Below are 24,661 nucleotides of genomic sequence, written 5' to 3' on the forward strand. Positions count from 1 at the left end.
TAACTTATCCTGTTTCTCTCAAATTACTTACAATGCTCTCTGGTTTTGCACATCTAGCTGGCTGTTGAGTTTTACATTTTCATACAGAGGTCTGCACACCAGTATGGACCTTATGCACTCTTTCCTGTATGTTGTTTCTGTGTGTTCTATTTCTAGTTAAGAGTCTCTTTGGCATGTTTTCTCCCACTGTCTCCTTGCTCTCTTCTCTCTCCTTCCTTCTCCGTGCAGCTCGGTGTCCCTCACATTCTCTCTCTGTCCATCGTTTCTCACATGCTGAGATACTGACTGGCACCACTGGCAGTTCCTCATGTCTGATGACCCCTTCATGATTTCCTTTCCCTTCAATTTTCTGTTCTGTCTCCAAATGTGGAACTTTGATTTTTTTACCAAAATTAACCTTTCCTCTCTATTTTTTGTTAAATTTCTTTTTCCCTCACTTTATATATACAATTTTCATGCATTAAGACTATACATCACCTTCACTCTCTGAATCCACTCTGCAAATTCTACTCTCTTTTTCTCAGCCAAACCATCACTGTAGATAACACGTCTGAAATAGCTGCTTTTGTTGTTAATTTTCTCATGACCTCTCCACATAGACAGCCTGGTTGTAAAAGCACATTCTAGGAGAATGGAAGACAGCCTAGTAACCAGATAGATCATAGAGCTTAGGAAAGTGAAAAATGAAGAAGAGAAGAAATTGTCACTCTGGGACTGAGCATCTAGGAAAAAGACTCTCACTGTACTGTGCCACCAATTTTCAATCTCCAAGATCTGCAGAGGACATTTCTTGAAATACTACCTTATGCAGATAAAGCACTCAATGTTTAGTTTTCTTTACTAGTTCAGTATAAATTATTGTACCATTATATATTATGATGATTATGTTTATGCTTCATATCCTTGTAGATTTTTCCCAGACACAACTTCCGGGTATCATGATTAAATAGTGTAAATTATTTTGTAAAGTAGATATTTCTATATTGTCTTGCTTAGAAAATATTTGAGTTTTATTGATATTATTTTTACTGTTATTAAAGGCATTTTGGCCTGTTATCTGAATATTTCCTGTTTTGAGTCTGGGTGTACATTTTTTTTCTAAATTACCTACAATGTTACTTTCTATTCCTAAAGACTGTCTTGAGAAAATGTTCCTTTAATAGATTTTATATGACCTCAGAAATTTGGTGAAACTTTCCTGAGAAAATTAACTTTGCCCTTGACTCCAGTATAATGTCTTACCAATAGGAGATTCATAGTAAACGTTTACTGGTTGGCTGTAGTGTTACTGGCTCTTTAATGCATGTAAGCTCACACTGCCACTTACTCTTCCTGTGAGAGGTGTGCAGGGATGCAGAGGAAAGCACCATGTTTCCTAGCGTTGTGTTCAGAAGCATCCGCCCTGGCCCACTGCAGACTGTGCTGCCCACTGATGGCCTAAGTTCCCTCTCACCCTACAGTTTGATACTTCGATCATATTTTAAAACAACAACACTAGCTTTACCCAAAAGTTTCACAGTGAATACTTGTACTACCAAATGTTCACTTTGTGTTTCACCATAATGAATGGGTAGCACAGTCATTTTGGCAAATAGTATCATGCCAAGAGTGATGAGCCCAAGGCACAGAGATAGAAGTATTTATCAAACCAGAACTGATATAAAAGTTTTAGTGAAGAACAGACACTGTGGACAAAAACATAGTGGGCAAGGTCTCATGCTCAGAGATGAAAAGGAATCATGTGGTTCTTTCATAACAGTTAAGAGAGCTTGCCCTGTGAGCCATTCACATTGAGTTGCATCAGAACAAAGTTTGAGATGGCAGCTCCCTATCTTGAGGTAGTCAATGTGCTATAACATCATTTGCCTCGTTGGGGACCAATAGGAATGAGACCCGGATTAAAAGGTGCTAAGTTACTGAGTGTGGTGCCAAGCAGTAATGATCCAACTACTGCCAACTGAGTAAGTTTCCTCTGTAGGGGACTTTGGTTTTTTTGCTGTCTTGTAGGTTTTTTTTTTTAAGTTAATGTAAATTTTTATTGTTTTGTGGTGGACTTATGGTATTAAATTTTTTCCCTTTGGCTTTGGCCTTTTTGTCTCTATATGTTGGCCCATTCACATCTGTGAGATAATATCTCTGTCATCTGTAATGCAAAGTGTAAAAAGAAGAATGTGACCAAAAGCAAATCTACTAAACTCGAGAACATAATAAAAAGAATGAAAACTGTTCCTGTAGATGATGCTTTTTCCTATTAGCACAGGGGGCTTCTCCAAGCCTACCTAACAGGCATGAGTTCCTTTCATTAAATGCATTGCTCACTCTGTGTCCTGCTTAAGATGTCCACAAAGCTTTTGAGGTCTAAAGTTAAGGGGCATGTACTAAAGGTTCTGAAAACAGCATATACCTTAGCTCTCGCACCTCCGCCCTGCTACTGCTACCCACTTCTACAGTGGACGACGGGACCTAACAGTTGCCCTCTGCTGATTCTAACGTAGCTAGGTATGACCTCCATTTCCCAAGAAAACAACTTATACAGAATAAATCATATCTGAAGGTAACAGAACATAAGACAGTCCAGAGGCCCATACATACCATCTGTCCCAGCATCTCCGGAGGCACAAGTCAGTTCTCTGAGATAAGCTTGGGCTTCCCACTCTGTGCATGGTGAAGTAGAATGATGATGTGCAGGGTCCAGCTGATCTTATGAGAATTAGACATGGCAGACATTACCATGGAGACTCTTCCTCCAGGTTTCTGGAGCATCTAAAGATGTAGCCAACACATTTAAATTTTGCTGTTCAAACCAGAGTAACAAATTTAATACTTTTTGTCAGTGGTGGTGGTGGGTTTTGGTTGGTTGATTGGTTGGTTTTCGTTGTTGCTGTTTTGTTTGTTTGTTCATTTGTTTGTTCTGTTTTTTTAAGACAGGGATTCTCTCTGTAACATCACTGAATATCCTAGAACTCACCTCATAGAACAGGCTAGCCTCAAACTTACAGAGGTCCACATGCCTCTCCCTCCCAAGCTGGAATTAAGGGGTGCCCATGACCAGCCATTTAACACATCTTTAAAGAGAGTTTTGAGTTACTTTTATTGTTTATTTAGGCATTCCTATCTGTTCCTCTTGTCACATTTAATCCAGTTTCAACTACCACCTTCAAAATATAATTTATCATTGTACTGGCTGGTTTTGTGTCAACTTGACACAGCTGGAGTTATCACAGAAAAAGGAGCTTCAGTTGAGGAAATGCCTCTGTGAGATCCAACTGTAAGGCATTTCTCAATTAGTGATCAATGGGGAAAGGTCCCTTATGGGTGGTGCCATCCCTGGGCTGGGAGTCTTGGGTTCTATAAGAGAGCAGGCTGAGCAAGCCAGGGGAAACAAGCCAATAAAGAACATCCTTAATCATCAGGGAAATGCAAATCAAAACAACCCTGAGATTCCACCTCACACCAGTCAGAATGGCTAAGATCAAAAATTCAGGTGACAGCAGATGCTGGCAGGGATGTGGAGAAAGAGGAACACTCCTCCATTGTTGGTGGGATTGCAAGCTTGTACAACCACTCTGGAAATCAGTCTGGCGGTTCCTCAGAAAATTGGACATAGTACTACCGGAGGATCCAGCAATACCTCTTCTGGGCATATATCCAGAAGATGTCCCAACCGGTAAGAAGGACACATGCTCCACTATGTTCATAGCAGCCTTATTTATAATAGCCAGAAGCTGGAAAGAACCCAGATGTCCCTCAACAGAGGAATGGATACAGAAATTATGGTACATTTACACAATGGAGTACTACTCAGCTATTAAAAAGAATGAATTTATGAAATTCCTAGCCAAATGGATGGACCTGGAGGGCATCATCTAAGTGAGGTAACACAATCACAAAGGAACTCACACAATATGTATTCACTGATAAGTGGATATTAGCCCAAAACTTAGGATACCCAAGATATAAGATACAATTTGCTAAACGCATGAAACTCAAGAAGAATGAAGACCAAAATGTGGACACTGTGCCCCTTCTTAGAATTGGGAACAAAACACCCAGGGAAGGAGTTACAGAGACAAAGTTCGGAGCTGTGATGAAAGGATGGACCATCTAGAGACTGCCGTATCCAGGGATCCATCCCATAATCAGCTTCTAAACGCTGACACCATTGCATACACTAGCAAGATTTTGCTGAAAGGACCCAAAGATAGCTGTCTCTTGTGAGACTATGCAGGGGCCTAGCAAACACAGGAGTGGATGCTCACAGTCAGCTATTGGATGTATCACAGGGCTCCCAATGGAGAAGCTAGAGAAAGTACCCAAGGAGCTAAAGGGATCTGCAACCCTATAGTTGGAACAACATGATGAACTAACCAGTACCCCGGAGCTCTTGTCTCTAGCTGCATATGTATCGAAAGATGGCCTAGTCGGCCATCACTGGAAAGAGAGGCCCATTGGACTTGCAAACTTTATATGCCCCAATATAGGGGAATGCCAGGGCCAAAAGAATGGGAATGGGAGGGTAGGGAAATGGGGGGCGGTATGGGGGACTTTTGGGATAGCATTGGAAATGTAATTGAGGAAAATATGTAATAAAAAAAAAAAAACAGTGGGAAAAAAAAAAAAAAAGAACATCCCTCTATGGCCTCTGCATCAGCTCCTGCTTTCTGACCTGCTTGAGTTCCAGTCTTGACTTCCTTGGTGATGAACAACAGTATGGATGTGTAAGCTGAATAAACCCTTTCCTCCCCAACTTGTCTCTTGGTCATGATGTTTGTGCAGAAATAGAAACCCTGACTAAAACAACCATGTACTCATGAAACCAAAAGTCGTTACTAAGAGCCAAAAAGGGAACCAAAAATGTTGGCCTGAAAACAGACAAGTCCAGGGGCAGGAGGGGGGGCAGACAAGTCTGTTTCTACTTCATTAAACCTTAAAGGTTTCAGTGTGACTCAGGCTAACAGCTCACCCCTAAATGGAAATGTAAAATAATCACCATTTTACCACAGGATATAATATTTGCTTTTATCCACCTGTACCTCCTTGCCTCTCTGCCTCACCTTATTCAATAACAGCCTTTTGCTCTCCCTTTGAATGCTTTGAATGTAGAGTCCATTCAATTTTAAAACGCCAATCAGCTGACTACAAGAAAGAAAGAAAAAAAAAACCATGCTGGCAGAGAAGAAGCCCTCCAAACAAGGAAGGAAGGAACAAGCTGAGCTATAATCTGACACAGAAAGAACTGCTCAATGAATAAAGCTGTGCCCACTAACCCAGCCCCTGCAGCACCCCGGTCAAGACCCTCTGCTCCCATAGTGCCTCATCTCACACACAGCCCTGCCCTGGTGCCCAGCAGCATGCATAAGGAGAGGCAATATTCTTAGACTTCCCTAATGATTACTTCCTCTTTGTCTGGCTTGCATAATTTTAGAAGATTCTAACTCACTGAGTATGAAAATCTCCATTTGGTTAACATTGCTCCAAGACTATGCCAAGCCTTAATGACTCTCTTCCCTCATGGCTCATAGTGCAACTCATCTCTTACCCCCAACCATACTTGTAATATATTCTGTGCAAAGGCTTTCCTGTTAGTTCTGCCTGTAGGTGAACTAGGAACATATCTAGAAAGGAAAAAGAGTTGTGTTCCCTTTACATATCTCTCAGAGCAACGAGCAACTGGACCAGCAAAGTAAATGGATGTTCCATAAACATCACTTTCTCTTTGAATATTTTAAGTGCATACAATTCATAATTTCTTTTTTTTAATTAGGTATTTTCTTCATTTACATTTCAAAGGCTATCCCAAAAGTCCCCCACCCACTCCCCTATGCACCCACTCCCACTTCTTGGCCCTGGCATTTGCCTGTACTGAGGCATATAAAGTTTACAAGATCAAAGGGCCTCTCTTTCCAATGATGGCTGACTAGGCCATCTTCTGCTACATAAGCATCTAGAGACACGAGCTCTGGCGGGGTACTGGTTTGCTCATACTGTTGTTCCACCTATAAGGTTGCAGACCCCTTTAGCTCCTTGGGTACTTTCACTTGCTCCTCCATTGGGGGCCCTGTGATCCATTCAATAGATGACTGTGAGCATCCACTTCTGTATTTGCCAGGCACCGGCACAGCCAAACAAAAGACAGCTATATCAGTGTCCTTTCAGCAAAATCTTGCTGGTGTATGCAATGGTGTCAGCGTTTGGAGGTGGATCCCCAGGTGTGGCAGTCTCTAGATGGTCCATCCTTTCATCTCAGCTCCAAACTTTGTCTCTGTAACTCCTTCCATGGGTGTTTTGTTCCCAATACTAAGAAGGGGCAAAGTGTCCACACTTTTTTGATCTTCTTTCTTTTTGAGTTTCATGTGTTTTGCAAATTGTATCTTGTATCTTTGGTATTCTAAGTTTCTGGGCTAATATCCACTTATCAGTGAGTACATATCATGTGAGTTCTTTTGTGATTGTGTTACATCACTCAGGATGATGCCCTCCAGGTCCATCCATTTGCCTAGGAATTTCATAAATTCATTCTTTTTAATAGCTGAGTAGTACTCCATCGTGTAAATGTACCACATTTTCTGTATCCATTCCTCTGTTGAGGGGCATCTGGGTTCTTTCCAGCTTCTGGCTATTATAAATAAGGCTGCTATAAACATAGTGGAGCATATGTCCTTCTTACTAGTTGGAACATCTTCTGGATATATGCCCAGGAGAGGTATTACCGGATCCTCCAGTAGTGCTATGTCCAATTTTCTGAGGAACCGCCAGACTGATTTCCAGAGTGGTTGTACAAGCTTACAATCCCACCAACAATGGAGGAGTGTTCCTCTTTCTCCACATCCTCGCCAGCATCTGCTGTCGCCTGAATTTTTTATCTTAGCCACTCTGACTGGTGTGAGGTGGAATCTCAGGGTTGTTTTGATTTGCATTTCCCTGATGATTAAGGATGTTGAACATTTTTTCAGGTGCTTCTCAGCCATTCGATATTCCTCAGGTGAGAATTCTTTGTTTAGCTCTGAGCCCCATTTTTAATGGGTTATTTGATTTTCTGGAGTCCACCTTCTTGAGTTCTTTATATATATATTGGATATTAGTCCCTTATCTGATTTAGGATAGGTAAAGATCCTTTCCCAATCTGTTCATGGCCTTTTTGTCTTATTGACAGTGTCTTTGACTTACAAAAGCTTTGCAATTTTATGAGGTCCCATTTGTCGATTCTCGATCTTACAGCACAAGTCATTGCTGTTCTATTCAGGAATTTTTCCCCTGTGCCCATATCTTCAAGGTTTTTCCACCCTTTCTCCTCTTTAAGTTTCAGTGTCTCTGGTTTTATGTGGAGTTCCTTAATCCACTCAGATTTGACCTTAGTACAAGGAGATAAGAATGGATCAATTCACATTCTTCTCCATGATAACCGCCAGTTGTGCCAGCACCATTTGTTGAAAATGCTGTCTTTTTTCCACTGGATGGTTTTAGCTCCCTTGTCAAAGATCAAGTGACCATAGGTGTGTGGGTTCATTTCTGGGTCTTCAATTCTATTCCATTAGTCTATTTGTCTGTCGCTATACCAGTACCATGCAGTTTTTATCACAATTGCTCTGTAGTACAGCTTTAGTTCAAGCATGGTGATTCCACCAGAGGTTCTTTTATCCTTGAGAAGAGTTTTTGCTATCCTAGGTTTTTTGTTATTCCAGATGAATTTGCAAATTGCTCTTTCTAATTCGTTGAAGAATTGAGTTGGAATTTTGATGGGGATTGCATTGAATCTGTAGATTGCTTTTGGCAAGAAAGCCATTTTTACTATATTGATCCTGCCAATCCATGAGCCTAGGAGATCTTTCCATCTTCTGAGATCTTCTTTGATTTCTTTCTTCAGAGACTTGAAGTTCTTATCATACAGATCTTTCACTTCCTTAGTTAGAGTCACGCCAAGGTATTTTATATTATTTGTGACTATTGTGAAGGGTGTTGTTTCCCTAATTTCTTTCTCAGCCTGTTTATCCTTTGTGAAGAGAAAGGCCATTGGCTTTTTTGAGTTAATTTTATATCCAGCTACTTCACTGAAGCTGTTTATCAGGTTTAGGATTTCTCTGGTGGAATTTTTAGGGTCACTTATATATACTATCATATCATCTGCAAATAGTGATATTTTGACTTCTTCCTTTCCAATTTGTATCCCCTTGATCTCCTTTTGTTGATGAATTGCTCTGGCTAGGACTTCAAATATTATATTGAATAGGTAGGGAGAAAGTGGACAGCCTTGTCTAGTCCCTGATTTTAGTGGGATGGCTTCCAGCTTCTCACCATTTACTTTGATGTTGGCTACTGGTTTGCTGTAGATTGCTTTTATCATGTTTACATATGGGCCTTGCAATTCATAATTTCAAAACAAAATAATTGTTTCTCAGATAATAATAAGCATCTTCTAAAACATAATGGTGTGTAGAAAATGTATACTAGTTACAGAATATTTGAAAAAAGATGAAAGGGAAATTAAAACAAAAAGTACCATATTTTGAACTATTTCCACCAAATCTTTTGTCATGTGTGGATGTATAAGGGGTGGTCTAAAAGTCATTATTTTCTATAATATAGTCTTTTTTTCTCTTCTTGTAACATCAATTTCAACAAAATTAAAATATTATAAATTTCATTCTTATGTCTATCAAGAATTCTGAAGTATAGCATTGTGTCAGTTCTTTCATTGAATGACCAAACACCCAACAAGCACAACTTATGGGGCAGCAAGATTACTCAGTGGGTAGCACTCACTTGCTGCCATACCTGAGGACCTCAGTACAAAGCCCAGGGCCCACATCTTGGAAGGAAAGAACTGACTCCTGCAAGTTGTATCTAACCTCCACATAGGTACTATGGCAAATATGTATACACACACGCACACACACACACACACACACACACACACCAATTAGTAAAAAACTTAACTTCTAAGTAAAATGAGTCAAGCAGAAGATAGACAATCAGAACTTGAAGAACAAAATATTTGAAAATGTTTAAAGCAAAGGAAAGGAATATGCAGGAAATGTGGGATCTCATCTTCTTGTTATAGGAAAAATCAGGGAGAAGAAGCCCAGGTCAGTAGCATAGATCAGATTTTTAACACAAACATAGAAGAAAACTTCCCCAGACTGAAGAATGACACATCCATACAGATATAAGGACACAAACCACCAACTAAACAAGACCAGGAAAGAGACACCCCATGGCATAACACAGTTAAAACTTAAATAGACACTACCAAGAAAATATACTGAAATCTGCAAGAGAAAAAAAAAACATACATACGACATATAAGGAGAAGCCCATCTGAATAACAGCTTCTTTCTTAGTGTAAACTGAAAGCAAGAAAAGCCTATGGTCACCACCACTATGAAAAGCACCACCACAAGAAAAGCAAGACCACCACTATGGTCACAAAGTAGAGGTGACCATAGTGGTGGGGGAGGGAGAAGGTGAGCCCACTACACAGCAGGGAGCTGGTCATGTCCCTTGCCAGCTCCAGCACTGGGTGAGCTACCTGGGGCAGTGCTGGAGAATTTGTCCTGGAGAAAAGAATTTATTCCACTTCCATATCACTGTTCATCATCAAAGGAAGTCAGGATAGGAACTCAAGAAATTCTAAAAAGTCAAAGCAGAAACTAATGAAATTGAAACAAAAAGAACAATACAAAGAATCACTGGATCTAAGAGCTGGTTCTTTGAGAAAATAAATTTGATCAATAGACCCTTGGCTCAACTAACCAAAATAAAGAAGAGGACCCAAATTAACAGAACTAGAAATGAGCAGGAAAATATTTTTAAAAAACAAAAAAATATAGAATACTATGATGAAATATTTTTTAAAACCTGTACTCCATTAAATTGCAAAATCTAAAAGAAATGGATGAATTTTTTGATTCATCCAAATCAACAACGTTAAACCAGAAAGAAAACAACAGACTGAGAACAAAGGAGGCAACAGAAACAGTAATTTAAAAACCCTTCCAATGAAAAAGGAGGAGCAGGAAAAGGAGGAGGAAGATGAAGAAGATGAAGACAACTCAGATTTATAGTAAAATTCTACAAGAATTTCAAAGATCTATAGCCAATACTTCTTACTAAAAAAAAAAAAATAGAAATAGAAGGGTCACCCCCAAACTCATCCTATGAAGTAAATATTACTCTAATATCCAAACAAGATAAAGACACAACAATGATAAAAAAACTATAGACAAATATACCTTATGGACATAGATGCAAAATTCTCAATAAATTACTAGCAAACACAAATACATATATCAAGAAGATCATTCACCATGATCAAACTGGATTTACTCTGGACATACAAGGTTGGTTCAATAAGCAAAGGTCAATAAATACAATAAATCATATAGGTCCAGTATCTGGGATTCACTCATGATCTTCTGGGCTCCTCCAATGGGATTGGATCACTTCTCTGGCTCTGCCCTCTGCAGTACACATAGCTTGTTTTCTAGGCTCCCATTGGCTCCAAACCTCCACTGCTGTTGTTCTTGGTGGTCACCCCATAGTACTGTTTTCTCCAAAATGCTGGGGTCTCCTGCTTCAACAGGGCTACACTTTTACCAATAGTCTTCCCTGGACACTCTTCGGGACTCCAATGCTGCCACACAGCACCAAGCCTCAGCTGTTCTCTATGACCCCTTAACACCTTCAAAACAAGCACCATCTCAGTGACTCTTACACAGTACCAAGTTCAGCTGCCAACACAACTTCGATGTGCTTAATCTCAAAAAACACTTCCTGGGAGATTTCTCCTCAATAATGGTAGTCTCTTCTTAACCACAGCTGATTCTTCAGCTCCAGCTGACCAGAATCCAATGTTGCAGCAAAGCAAAAGTTTTACGTTAGTGATTCAGACCTCATCTTCAACACAGATCCAGCTGACAAGACATCTCAAATTCTTCACACAAATGGCTTGGTAGGGTCTTTGCATTCCTCTGAAACTCCACAAACCAGGCCTCCATTGTCAACATTTATCTTCCAGGCACCCATAGAACATCCGACTGAGCTCTCAATACTCAATGACTTTACTACCCAAAGTTCCAATTCTTCCACAATCCTCCCAAAATTCAACATGGTCAGGGTCTGTCAAATCAATATCCAACCTCTGGTCCCAATTTGTCTTCACTAAAGTTACTATTATTATAATGAAACATTATGACCAATAGCAACTTGAAGAGGAAAAGGTTTATCAAAAGCAGTGAGGGGAGGAACTCAAGGACAGGGACCTGTAGGCAAGAGCTGATTCAGAGGCCACAGAGGGTTGCTATTTATAGGCTTGCTCCTCATGACTTGCTCAGTCCTTCTTATAGAACCCAGGACCACCAGTGTACAAATGGCACCACCCACAATGGGTTGGACCCTCCTCCATCAATCACTAATTATGATAATACCCTACAGCCTTATTTTTTTAATTTATTTAACTTTATTCTATATAATTTGTTGTGAGGGTGTCAGATCTCCTGGAACTGAAGTTACAGACAGTTATGTGCTGCCACATGGGTGCAGGAAATTGAACTCAGGACCGCTGGAAGAGCAGTCAGTACTCTTAACCACTGAGCCATCTCTCTAGCCTGATCTTAAGGAGGCTTTTTCTCAATCTGAAAGGTTCTCTCCTTTCAGATAACTGGAGCTTGTATCAAGTTGACATAGAACTAGCCAACACACAAAGTACTCAACAACAACAACCAAAAAAAAAGTTGTTTTTTTTTAAATGACCCAGTTGTGGTAGTTTGAATGTGCTTGGCCCAGGGAGTGGCACTCCCTGGAGGAGGTGTATCACTATGGGGGTGGGCTTTACAGCTACCCTAGCTGCCTGAGGATGCCAGTCTTCTCCTGACTGCCTTCATATCAAGTTGTAGAACTCATCTCTGCTGCCATGCTTCCTGCCATGATGATAGTGGACTGAATCTCTAAACCAGTAAGCCAGCCCCAATTAAATGTTGTCCTTTATAAACATTGTTTTGGGGCGGGCAGTGGTAGCGCATGCCTTTAATCCCAGCACTTGGGAGGCAGAGACAGGCAGATTTCTGAGTTTGAGGCCAGCCTGGTCTACATAGTGAGTTCCAGGACAGCCAGGGCTACACAGAGAAACCCTGTCTCGAAAAACCAAAATAAATAAATAAACAAACAAACAAACATTGCTTTGGTCATGGTGTCTCTTCTCAGCAAGAGAAACCCTAAGATGCCAGTTTAAAAACGACCTAGGTATCTAAACTGAGAGTTCTCAACAGAAGAAATAAAAATAGCTAAGAAATACCTCAAAAATATTCATCATCCTTAGAAATGCAAATTAAAACAACTCTGAGGGGCTAAGATTAACAAAACAATGGATCATAAGTGGTAACAATGGTAGGGAAAGAGGAACCCTCATTCACTATTGGTGGGAATGCAAATTGGTGCAGCAACTCTGGAAATCAGTATGGAGAGCCAAAAAAAAAAAAAAAAAAAAGCCTAAGCTGAACTAAACTAACACTACATCTACCATATAACCCAGCTATACCACTCTTTGGCAAAGACACAAAGGTATTCTACTCTTTGGCCAGTTTCATCACCAATCTATTCATTATAGCCAGAAAATAAAAAATAGAAACAACCTAAATGTCCTTCAATAGATGGGTAATGAAAACGTGCCACATATACACAAATGAAATATTATTCAACTGCAAATAAAAGGGATATCATGACATTTTCAGGTAAATGGATTAATTGATTTTTAATCATGTGTGTCTGCATTTGCGTGAGTGTGATAAGTGTTTGTTGAGTACCTGCAAAGGCCAGAGACATCAGATCGCTTGGAGCTAGAGTTCCAGGCAGCTGTGGGCCACCTGACATGTGTGCTGGGAAGAAAGCTCAGATCCTCTGTGAGCGTAATAGTGCACTCAACTACTAAGCCATCTCTCCAGCCCCACAAAATGATTTATTAACTGTGCCAATAAAGTAAGTCGAATGCTTCCAACATAAAATGGCAGGGAAAAAGCATTCCTGTTCCAAAAGTGAGGAATGGAGGCACAGCAAGGAGAGGTTGCTCTGGGAAGAACAGACTCCAAGTCCTACAGCTGCATGTCTAACATCTGGGCTTTTGGTGGCATCATCCAGGCTTCAATGGTGCTCAGTAGTACCACTCTACAGCTCTACCACACTCAGTACAATGCACCAGCACTCAGGCTGACTCCACTCTGCCCATCCAGCCTCCCTTAGAGGACCCACCTCCCCAAGCTTCTGGCATCTTCAACATCCTGAGGTCTCTGTTGCTACTTAAGTGTCACCTTCACAGCTTTTAAGTAAGACTCAAGGAAATGGCTTCTTGGACCCTCCCTACAGGGTATCCCACCATGCCACACATCAGCTTTCCAAACCTTGGTGCAAACCTCCATGACCCTGGAGTTTATGCATTTTGGTTTGCATGCAAATCCAGATCCACACGGACAATGCTGCCATATTCTGATGCCAGCTCAAGATGTAGTTTGGTGCCGAGTGGTGGTGGCGTATGCTTTTAATCCCAGCACTTGGGAGGCAGAGGCAGGCGGATTCCTGAGTTCGAGGCCAGCCTGGTCTACAAAGTAAGTTCCAGGACAGCTAGGACTACACAGAGAAACCCTGTCTCAAAAAAAAAAAAAAAAAAAAAAACAACAACAAAAAAAAAAAAACGTAGTTTGGCTCCCTTCTCGTATAGTTGTAATGGCCTGTGTACCTTGGAGGCTGAACATAGGGAGTTATTTTCAAGAAAAGAGTCCTTCAGCTACATTCTTGGTTTAAGCTGTCTCCTTTCAAATTAATTTTATTTCACAAGGTGGAATCTTTGGTGGACAGGGTCATGCTCTAAAGATACTTTTCCTGTTGTCCCAGTGTGAGTGTAAGGTGCTAACTCTTTAACAATTATAGCTGCTTTCTTTACTCTTCATCACCAACTTTATATAAACTTTCTCACACTCTTCTCCTTGCCAAAAATGCACATATTTCATATCTTTCTGTTCCACAAGATATTCTTTTTTTAAAAGATTTATTATTATATGTAAATGCACTGTAGTTGTCTTCAGACACACCAGAAGAGGGAGTCAGATCTCATTATGAATGGTTAGCAGCCACTATGTAGTTGCTAGGATTTGAACTCAGAACCTTTGGAAGAGCAGTCAGCGCTCTTAACTACTGAGCCATCTCTCCAGCCCTCCACAAGATATTCTTGCTCACTGTGAACCTGGGTACGAACACTAATCAGTAAATAAGCCACAGCCTGAATGCTATGCTGTCTTGAAATTTCCTCTCCCCACCAACTTAGGCTATTATTTTTTAACTCAAACTCACTCAGATATTCAGGGCACTAGCAGAATACAGCCCATTCTATTCTCGAATGGACCATGAACAGACTCTATACCAGTTCTCAACAGAGGTTTCCCCTCCGAAATTTCATGAAAGAGGAATACACTATTCACATTTCTCTTGGCAGTCTGATTTCCTCAATGCCACCCTTCCCAGACTTGGCAGTCTGAATATATTTGGCCCATAGGAAGTATGGCCTTACTGGAGGAAGTGTGTCTCTGTGGATGTGGGCTTTGAAGTTCTGTCCAGTGCAGAAAGTCAGTTTTTCTCCTGGCTGAAGTCAGATCAAGATGCAGAACTCTCCGCTTCTCCTGTGCCATGCCATACTCCCACGTTGATGATAATGGACTAAACCTATGAACCTATAAGGCAGCCCCAATTAAATGGTGTCCTTTATAAGAGTTGCTTTGTCATGGTGTCTCTTCACAGCAAGGGAACCCCTAACTAAGACAAAATAATAATATATTAAGTTTGGTTTACAGCAGTCAAGACTTCTGTAGTTCTAAACTATTCCACATTTCTCTGGCTAGTCAGTTCCAAAGGCCTCTGAACCACGTGGTCAGATTTATCACAGTCACAGACCTGCTACTCAGTACCGAGTTTTTGTATCTGTTATTTTTTGATGCTCTAAAAAAGCAGTTTATTGGATTCACCGTTTGCAAGCACATCTCTTCATGTCAGAGAAGGCGCGACGTCAAGAGCATCTGAATTCGGGAGGCAGAGAGCGAGGAAAGCTGGCTGAGCTTGCTTTCTTCTCTTTATTCGGTCTATACTACTTCAATCCATGGGATGAAGCCATCCACATAGAAACTCCGCAGGAACCTACCTAGAGAGTTGTCTCCGGTGACTCTAGGTCCTATTAGGTAGAAAGCATTACAGCAACGGGCAGGGCAGTGGTAGCACATGCCTTTAATCCCAGGAAAGGCAGATGGATCCCTGTGAGTTCAAAGTCAGCCTGGTTTATAGAGCAAGTTTGGGAACAGCCAGAGATTCACACAGAAAAACTCTGTATCAAAAAAGAATCACAACAACTCAAGGAAGGGAGCAAGTTCATGGTTTTGGGGGTACAGCCCATAGCAGTGGGGATGTTATGGCAGTCAGAGTGCTATAAGCTACAACAGCTATCCTTGTTTCAGGGACACATACTAAACATCTTCAAAAACTTTAGGTATGCTATTCATAAAATGAAGCTAGAACTCTTTTCATAATCCTATAAAGGTTAAAGGAGACAAAAAACAAAAACAAAAAAACAAAAACCTCCTAGTTGTTTTACTTTGTTTTACTTTTTTTACTTTTTTGTTTTTTGTTTTTTGTTTTGTTTTACTTTGCAATCCAACCACTAGGTGGAAGTAGAGGCTCATAATCCAGATACTACAGATGAGCCATTCCCCACAGCAGCAGAATTTGGGAATTTTAAGAGTTGCAAAAAAAAAAAAAAAAAAAGGGAATGGGTGGGTAGGGAAGTGGGGGGGAGGGTGTGGGGGACTTTTGGGATAGCATTGGAAATGTAATTGAGGAAAATATGTAATAAAAAAATATATTAAAAAAAGGAAAACAATACAGGCAATGCTAGTAAAATAATTTCCCTGCCTTTATTAAATAACTTATATAGTGAAAACAAACAAAAAAAATAAAGTGACTGAACTGCAAAAAAAAAAAAGAGTTGCAATTTCTCCAGCTTCTGCACCCAAAACTACTTAATTAGCATCTCTGGGAGAGGAAATTGGTAATCTACTTTTCTAAGTCCTTCATGGTCTGAAGTTAAGAACTACAACACATATTTGTATTTTTCGCTAGTTTGTTGCCTTGTCAGAGAGGAGCCAAAAGAAAATTCACACAAAATAACTGTAATTTACTATTATAATAACTATTGCTAACTACTATGACTGCCATACTAAATGAGCTATAAATGCATATCCAGATATAGATATAGATGATATAGATATAGATAGATAGATTGTCATTGTTATAAAAAAATCTATGAAATAGTTATTTGTAATTTCATTTTTAAAAGAAATTATCTTACATTTAGTTACCTTGCCTGGTATTAATTCAGCCATGTAAGAATATAAACTTCAACTTGCACCATTAGAGTTGCCTCCTAAACCTCATATACACTGCCAGCATACAGCCCAGACATAGAAAGTGCACTGTTCCCAGATCAGAAGTATCTTCATGCCAGCCTCTGAATCAGCAGCTACTTTCCACAGTGCCCTTGGAGAAATACATCATTGACATACCATAACATTTCTTTGTATGTGAAAAGTTATAACTTTGAAATAAGTTCACCATTTAAGTGAGATCTTTCTACTTGGATGAAGCTGTATAAAGTTTGTGGTTGTTTGCTTTGCTTTGCTTTGGTTTTCTTCTGTTTGCAGTGCTGGACATCAAGCTCAAGACCTTAAACATGATAAGCAAGCTGCCTACCACAGAGCACATACGTCTCCTGCTTCTAAAAGGTGCTTCATGCTGTGGACCCTGCCTTTGTACTTAAATTTACCTGAGAATTAACAAAGATTTCTCAAATATGTACTCAGATAAGCTAAGTGATGAATGCACTGTTGCATCATACTTACAAACTGTCAATAATAACATATTTAATTTACATATAAGAAGGTTAAACACAAGCAAAATTTTTCCCAACGAGTCATTTCACACGAGTATATGCTTAGCACTCTATTTAATTGTTCAAACTGTACTAGAGAATACATATTTTGGAATACAAATTCGTTAGATTTAGCTGAGACACCAAAGACTCCCCCTAAGAATTTCAGATAATAATCTCACTGTCAAAAATATTATCAAGGAAATCTAATGCCAAGTCTATGTATTCTATCAACATCCATTTTTTTCATTTGTGCATCAAATTATATCACTTTCAGATAAAGTCTTTCATAAATATTAGTAAATAGTTCCAAAACATGTCCTTTATAACTTCTAGTGAAGATATGTAACTTCCTGTGTTCATTGGCTGTTTTCTCTACACTGTGAGAGGTTAAGAGAAAGACTAGTACAGGATGTGCGAAAGCTCCAGCTCTCCACAGCAGAGGAAGGAAGGAAAGGGTTGGGTTTAATTATACCTCTTGACTTTTACTCCTGGAATTTTACTTTCTCCCCTTGTTTACAATTTTAAACACTGGAAAATGAACTTTTAAACATATCTCCTTGAGCAGACATGAGGATTTACTACTTCGAATTGAGAAAGAATTACATAATAATGACAGCAATTCTGATATTCTAATGATCGAAAGGGAACATTAGTTTTATACCACAGGGGGAAAAAAGTCTGGTTTCAAATTCATTAGCAGTGAGTATAACTTCTGGATGCAAATGGAGAGCCTCTAAGGACAACGAGCTGCATGGTGAGTAGTTCAAACTAGTCAGGATAGCAAGAATCAGGGGTCAAGGCTGCTTGCACCATTTTGGTCTCACTATGATACCTAAGTGGGACCATAGTGGTATAGCACTTGTTTCTGTCATACATGTAGCAGGTCTCAGGAACACCATCATCTTCATTGCAGATGTTGCTCTGGGTGGCAGTAACAACCTGATCTTCCAGCTCCACTTCCACAGGATCGCATTTCTTACAGCTGAAAATAAACATGCATTAGAAATCCCTCAGCAAATGTTATCTCAATATACAAGTCATTATAAATGTTATCTGAAGTCTGCTTGTTCTTGCAGCTCTAACATACAATAAATGATGATTCTTTCCAGACCTAATCATCTGCACAGCAAGGAATACCTTACAAAATTCTTGAATCTTTCATGCAAAAAATACTGCAAATCAGCACTATAATTAATGATATGATGAGAGGCTCATCTTACCCATACTATACCACAGCTTCCACTACGTGAGTCTATCCCTAGCTCTGTGCATGGTTCAATAAATTCAGTTCTAGTGACAAGAGGCCTCTATCTATATTAACACATAGATACACACGTAGTACAAATGCACTCAGGGGAAACAGTGTCTCACTATGTTGCTCATGCTGGCCTGGAACTGTCAGGCCTCCTGCTCCTGCACCACACTCCTGAGGGGAGTTTTTGTGTGGTCTTTTTTCGGGGAGGGGAGGGTGATTCAAGGCAGAGTTTCTCTGCATAGCCCTGGCAGTCCTAGGAAACATTCTCTAGACCACACTGGCCTCTAACTGAAAAATCCATCTACCTGTGCCTCCTGAGTGCTGAGATTAGAGCCAGGTGCCACCATACCCAGTGAGAGAATATTTTTAAGCTGTTTAACATTGGATTCTATCATCACCAAAGAAACACATAAATACTAAAAGCTAAACACTGCTTATTTAAATGTTGAAATAAATTGGCCCCTTCTATATAAATGACAATAATTTCTTCTTTGGAATATACTTACCACTACTATTTTTCTGTGACCTAGTTTTACAAAGTTTTGGATCTAATCATTAGCCTAAGAATCAGTGTATTCTAAAGTTCAGACATTTGTCAATGTTTACACCCCAGTGTATTTTCAGAAATATCATTATTAATAAAGTTAATTAAAGGTTATTAACTTCAACATATGTAAGTATGAAGGAAAATCTTACACGTCTGACAAGTGGTATACAAAGTTCCTTCTCAGTGGGGAGGTGGGATCAGAGATATTCTCCCTGTTGTTCAAAGGGACACTGAAAAGAGAGAGAGAACAGTAAAACAATTAAGTACAAATATTGTTGTTTCTGGTTGTTGGTCTTAACAGATTAGTATTTATTATTTAATTATACCAGTACTCATCATCACCTTACTCAATTGTAAACCATTACATGGGTTTTACAATAATTTGTTATACTTTAAATATCAGTTTCTTGTCTACACACTAGTTGGTTTCCCAGGCTATATACGGCTACATGTGTGGTGTGTAGGTGTTCATTGCTTATAGAATGAACAAGCAAAAATATCTATATTTTTAAGATGCATACATGATGAATTATTTTTTATTCATTTTATGTGTATAGGTGTTTTGTCTCCACGTATGTCTGCGTGCACCACCATAACCATGCAATTCTTCTGGGGCGTGTTTTATTTTATGGTTTGTAGGTGATTTTTTTTATTATTTTTATTTAGGGGTGAATTTTATTGAGTTTTCATTTTGTCCATTTATTTTGAAGGGATTGTTTGGCTTAGGTTTGATTGGTTTCATTACTGAGATGGTGTTTCATATAGCTCAGATTGGCTTCAAACTCACTTGGTAGCAGAGACCTGAACTCCTGATTCTTCTGTCCCATCTCCCTAATGCTGAGATTATCCCTGTGTGTCACCATCCGCAGTTCAGCATAGACTACTAAATATAATTTATATTGTATCTCCAGTGCTAATCTTCAACATTGACTATGCACCAAATAAAAACATTTTTGAAGAACAAATGTATCTATTCTTTTATTTGATTATAAAGGCTCTTTGACAAGTGTTTTACCATTTGTTTATTTACTATATGTATGTGTTGATGGTGAGTGTACTCATGTCGCTGAGCATGTGTGGAGGTCAGAGGTAACCTGTAGGAGTCAGTCCTCTCCTTCCACCATGCAGTGTCCTGGAGATCAAACGCAAGTTGTCAGGCAAACACCTTTATGCACTGAGCCATCTCATTAACACCAGAAAAGGTTTTCAGTAATGGGAATGACAGAGAAATAAACATTTATAAGATTCTACTACAAGCCAAATACCGTTCTCGTATAAATTATTATATAGTCAGAAATATATATATGTGTAAATATATATTTTTTATATATTTACATAATATATATTTACAAATATATAAATATATGTGTATATATTTACTCTTTTTTACAGGTCAGAAATAAGATTCAAAAGTCTGCACCATTACAATAAGCGATGGAGTTGGGAACAGTTCCACAATGACACAGCAAAGGCAATACACTGTCAGGAAACATCATGACACATCAAGTCATAACTAAATTATTTGATATCAGTAAAATATAATACAAGTAAGAGATGAGTTAGATGCATATTTAGGCAATTGTCCCCCTGGAGATCAAAACATAAGTGGTTCTTCAATATGGTTTATGTGCAATGCTGTGGGCTAATTCCCTCTAATTGCATGTCTCTGTGAGAATCTATAACTTTTAAGAGTTCTGAAATCTTTTGTCTTCAACTTCTGTAAAATTTCCTCAAGCTTGTTAATAAAACTCAACTTTAAGTTGAGTTACATGGCAAAAGTGGATTAAAACTACTACATTTAAACAAGCCCTGACACTATTACTGATGCTATGTTGTGCTTGTAGATGGGAGCCTAGCATGGCTATCCTCTGAGAGGCTCAACCAGCAGCTGACTGAGACAGATGCAGATACTTAGAGCCAACTATTAGACTGAGGTCAGGGACCCCTTTGGAAGAGTTAGGGGAAGGATTATAGGAGTTGAAGGCCCCTGGCACATAAGTATCAGAGGAGTGACTGCCTTGTCTGGACTCAATTGGAGAGTATGTATCTAGTCCTGTAGAGACTTGATGCCCTGGAGAAGGGGGGTGGGGGGAAGGGTAGGAGGGTACTCTCTCAGAGGCTAAAGGGAGGGGAAAAGGGGTGGGAAACTCTGGGAGCAACACTTGGGGTGTAAATAAATAAAATAATTAATAAAAAGTTGAAATGAGGCCCCAGGAAGTGGGAAGGGGCGCTGTGGGGAAGGAATGGGATGGGGAACAGTCAGAGGGTGGACCAGGAGGGGGATCACAACTGGACTGTAAAAAAAGATTAAAGAATAATAATAATAAGTTCAGACCCTCTAATTCATTTTAAATCATACTCAGAATTCCAATTAAATAAATAAATTTCTACAATATTTTGGTCAAAAAAAAAGTGCTGAAGTGTCAAAAAATAAATAAATAAGACAACCACTTTCAAGACTCCTCCCTGCTATGAGAATCTGTTTCAGAAAACCTCCCGTGGAACTCAATGGCTAAATTTAGACACACAGACTAAGGAAGAGCTAACCAAGCTTTAAAGGGCTAACAGGAAGAATTCTTAAACAGGGGATCCAGTAGATGTAAAAACAGAAAAGGTAAAAACCACTGCAAAGGTGGAGAAATAAAGACACACTCCAGGACTCCTAGAGCTTGGTGTCTGTTTCATTTTGTTCAACAGGAATGAAATAGCAGGAATGATGGAGAGTTACGCTAAGCTTGGTAGGGAGGTAAGGCACACGTGTAATGCATACTGACAACAATACTGGGAAAGCGAGCTCCACAGCATTTTCTCAGGACTACAGTATAAGATTAGCAAGCACAAAGTTAAGTAAATAACAGGGTTGTTACAATATGCAACAGGTATGCACAACCTTTACAAACAATAGATATTCTCATTTTTTTTAATAATCCTATAAAGTAGGCTTGTTTTTTCTTCTATTTAAAGATGAGAAATTTTAGATTTGGAGTAGACAAATAATTTGATATTTGTTAAGAGTGCACAATTGCAAAGTGATGCAGGTAAATCTTGAAACAATTTTTTTAATCATAATATTCCTATTGATAGCTGGAATTGACTGCTATGTTCTCTTCCTGCAAGAGTATTTGATTGGAGAAAACTATTAAGGTGGGAGTATTTAACAAGAAAAACTTGTCACTGATTGGCTCAAATAGAAATTGCATTATTTCTCAAGTATTATCAGTATTCTTGCTATTAATTAAGCACTACCAGTATATAAGCCTGGGCTATATGAGAAATAAAATGAATAGATGACTCCAATTTATGAGCAAAAGGTCAATTCAATCAATTTTAATTCGTCTTTTAGGAACACAATGTATAATACTCAATAGTCAATAACTATGGAATGAAAGTTGAGTGTTTACTGTTATCTGAAGTTGCAGTTTAAGCTGATAAAGAATAACTGAAAATTCTGATTCAAACTGAAATCGCTGCTTATAAACGGGCATGTTGGTGACTAAGTAGGAACCTCCAGTTCCCTTTGTTTCTGCCCTCAACTTCTGTAAAATGTCCTTGTTATCAAAGTTCAATTTCATCTAACTCATGACTCAATCTTATTAAAGATGCTACACATCAAAAGCGGGTTAAGACACTACATTTAGACAAGGCAACCCCTGTCAAGGCCCCTCCCTGCTACAGGGATCTGTTTCAGAAAAACTTGCATGATTCCCTTGAAAAAGAAAAGAAAGCTTGATAACACAAAGTATCTTCTTATAACAGAGAAAAGAAAAGCAACGTGATTGTCACATACACAATTCGGATATTTCTCTCCACAATGTCCTCATTAGGATCCTCGGTGGAACGGATGATCCTAGAGGTAACTCGGGTACACATGCATTTGTTGTCAGCAAGAATGGTCGCTTCGTCGTCACCTTGGGTTTGAAAGGTAAACTATATCATGAAAAAGGAAAACAGAACTCTATGTTGTCTTTGGTGTCACTGTGCAGGCCTGCTATTCCAGCGCTTGGGAAATTGAAGAGGGAGGATGGGAAATTCAAGGCCTGCCTGGATTACCTAGGAACTTCCAGGACACCCTGCATTACATAAAGAGATATTGTCTGTCTTTTTTTTTTTTTAAGTGCATTATGTGCTAAGATGAGATAATTTGCCTTTCTTATCTGAAGATAGCAGACAGAGTCTCATGTAGCCCAGGATAGCCTGAAACTCACTATGCAGCTATGGTTGATTCTAAATTCTCCACCCCTTACTTCCATCTCCTGAGTGCTGAGGTTACAAGTGTGCACCACCATGCCTGGATCAAAAACTTTAATTTTTATTGTTCATAAGTCCTAGTCTTTCTATTTGTTTTCTTTTCTAGTCGAAAAGAGCAAAGAAATTTTAAAAGAAATTTTCTTTTTCTTCGTTGGAAAAATTCAAGATCAGCTAGCCTGAAGGAATTCTGATTTGTATCTAATGCTTCTAATTATTTTAGTGATAGCACATGGTAAAATTCAGTGAAAACACCTAAATGAAAAATAAAGCATAAATTTAGACTATTCCCCAATCAAAGCAATCTTGAAAGCCAGTCTTTATAAACCCAACTGCAAACAGAGTCCTTCCACAACTACCATCGCTTCCTGTAAAAAAGATTTCCCTCAAATCGTATGAGAAGTATCTTTTCTCCCAAGACTATCTTATTTTGTAAGATTTAATACTCTCCACCAAAACTTTCCTAAACTATCGATATTTTTTCATAACAATAATCACAATCAATATACAGATTCAACAAGAAAGAGAAACAAGGCCTGTATTAGTATTTCCTAGAAGAGTTCTATAAAAGGTGAGAGTATATATCAGTGTAAAGTACTGTCTGCAAAGCTTTGCTGAAAAAACAATTTAGAAAATATTGTTAGCTATGAGTTCAATTTGATGTACAGTGTCACTATACAGAAAAATGAATAAATGCATAGGTGCGCACTGAAGCTTTAACTGAGAGTCAGTTTTCACTCTCTGACTCCATTTCTCTGGGGAGATAAAAATCAAAATACAATCTATGCCATAATTACCACAGTTATTACCTCACTTCTCTAGAATAGTAATTAAAGAGACTCAAGGGAGAGCTATTGGTTTTAAAGTTATACATGAGAATTTATAAGTGTAGCCACACTTATAGATACCCCCAAAGTATCTGGAGTAGCCAAACAGAAGGAAAAAAAAAAAAACAAAGAGAATACAATGAATCATTCATATATATTCATATATATTCATATATATATATATATATATATATATATATATATATATATATATCACTGACAATGAGGTTAGAAGGTAGCTAGCTGTCCAGCTAGCCAGTAGAAGAGTAGATTTAAGTCTTTAGACCTGAAACACATATTTTCCCTTTTATCTGGCTTTATTGTATAGATACCACCTACCTGTTACAAGGACAGCCCTAACAAAAATGGCCAGGACTCCCCAGAGAAGCAAGTGGGTCTTCATCTTGTCTTCACTGTTGAAAGACTGAAGCCAAATAGCCAACTGTGTGTCTATAAGGGGTGTGCAAATGATGCTGCTTCTGCTTTCTTAAAATAACCCCAGAGCAGGTGAGCTGCAGTCATCACAGCGGTGCTTCAGGTTTGAACTGCATGCTACACTGGAAAGAAGCACATGGTTCATACTTACGTGTTTCCCTCTAAGAGAAAGCTGGGATTTGATGACTCATTTGTGCTTCAGCAATGTATGAACCCCAAGACTAACTAGAATGTAGAGTCAGGGCCCTGTTGAGAATGTTTAAATATGAGTTCTCTACTTATACTCATATTAGACCTCAAATCAAATGTTTGACCTTTGTCACTGCTGGAATGATGACTGACGGAAAAGAGAAGAAAAGAAATGAAGAAACAGAAGTAATCAAGGCCTTTGTGTT

The 24,661-nt window shown here is 39.0% G+C and overlaps 1 protein-coding gene across 1 annotated transcript; it reads right to left on the reverse strand.

Moving 5' to 3' along the window:
* Nucleotides 1-16,812: 16,812 nt before the first annotated feature.
* Jchain (joining chain of multimeric IgA and IgM) lies at nt 16,813-24,363 on the reverse strand. The gene is made up of 4 exons (XM_021163776.3): nt 24,171-24,363; nt 22,547-22,667; nt 18,909-18,989; nt 16,813-17,939 (listed from the first exon to the last, which is right to left on the reverse strand). Exons 1-4 carry the CDS (start codon nt 24,232-24,234, stop codon nt 17,726-17,728), a joined length of 480 nt encoding a protein of 159 aa, XP_021019435.1. The 5' UTR covers nt 24,235-24,363; the 3' UTR covers nt 16,813-17,725.
* Between the last annotated feature and the right edge of the window lie 298 nt (nt 24,364-24,661).

This window comes from Mus caroli, unplaced genomic scaffold (assembly GCF_978045245.1).
Source record: "Mus caroli unplaced genomic scaffold, Mus_caroli_1 scaffold_4, whole genome shotgun sequence".
In the NCBI taxonomy this organism is placed as follows: Eukaryota; Metazoa; Chordata; class Mammalia; order Rodentia; family Muridae; genus Mus; species Mus caroli.

Excerpts from the sequence above, each read along its gene's own strand:
- Jchain (XM_021163776.3), bottom strand. The coding sequence starts at position 24,234 with ATGAAGACCCACTTGCTTCTCTGGGGAGTCCTGGCCATTTTTGTTAGG. Across the intron at positions 22,668-24,170 it reads TAGGGCTGTCCTTGTAACAG|GTGACGACGAAGCGACCATT; the intron begins GTAGGTGGTATC and ends TTCAAACCCAAG. Across the intron at positions 18,990-22,546 it reads GAGAGAAATATCCGAATTGT|TGTCCCTTTGAACAACAGGG; the intron begins GTATGTGACAAT and ends CTCTCTTTTCAG.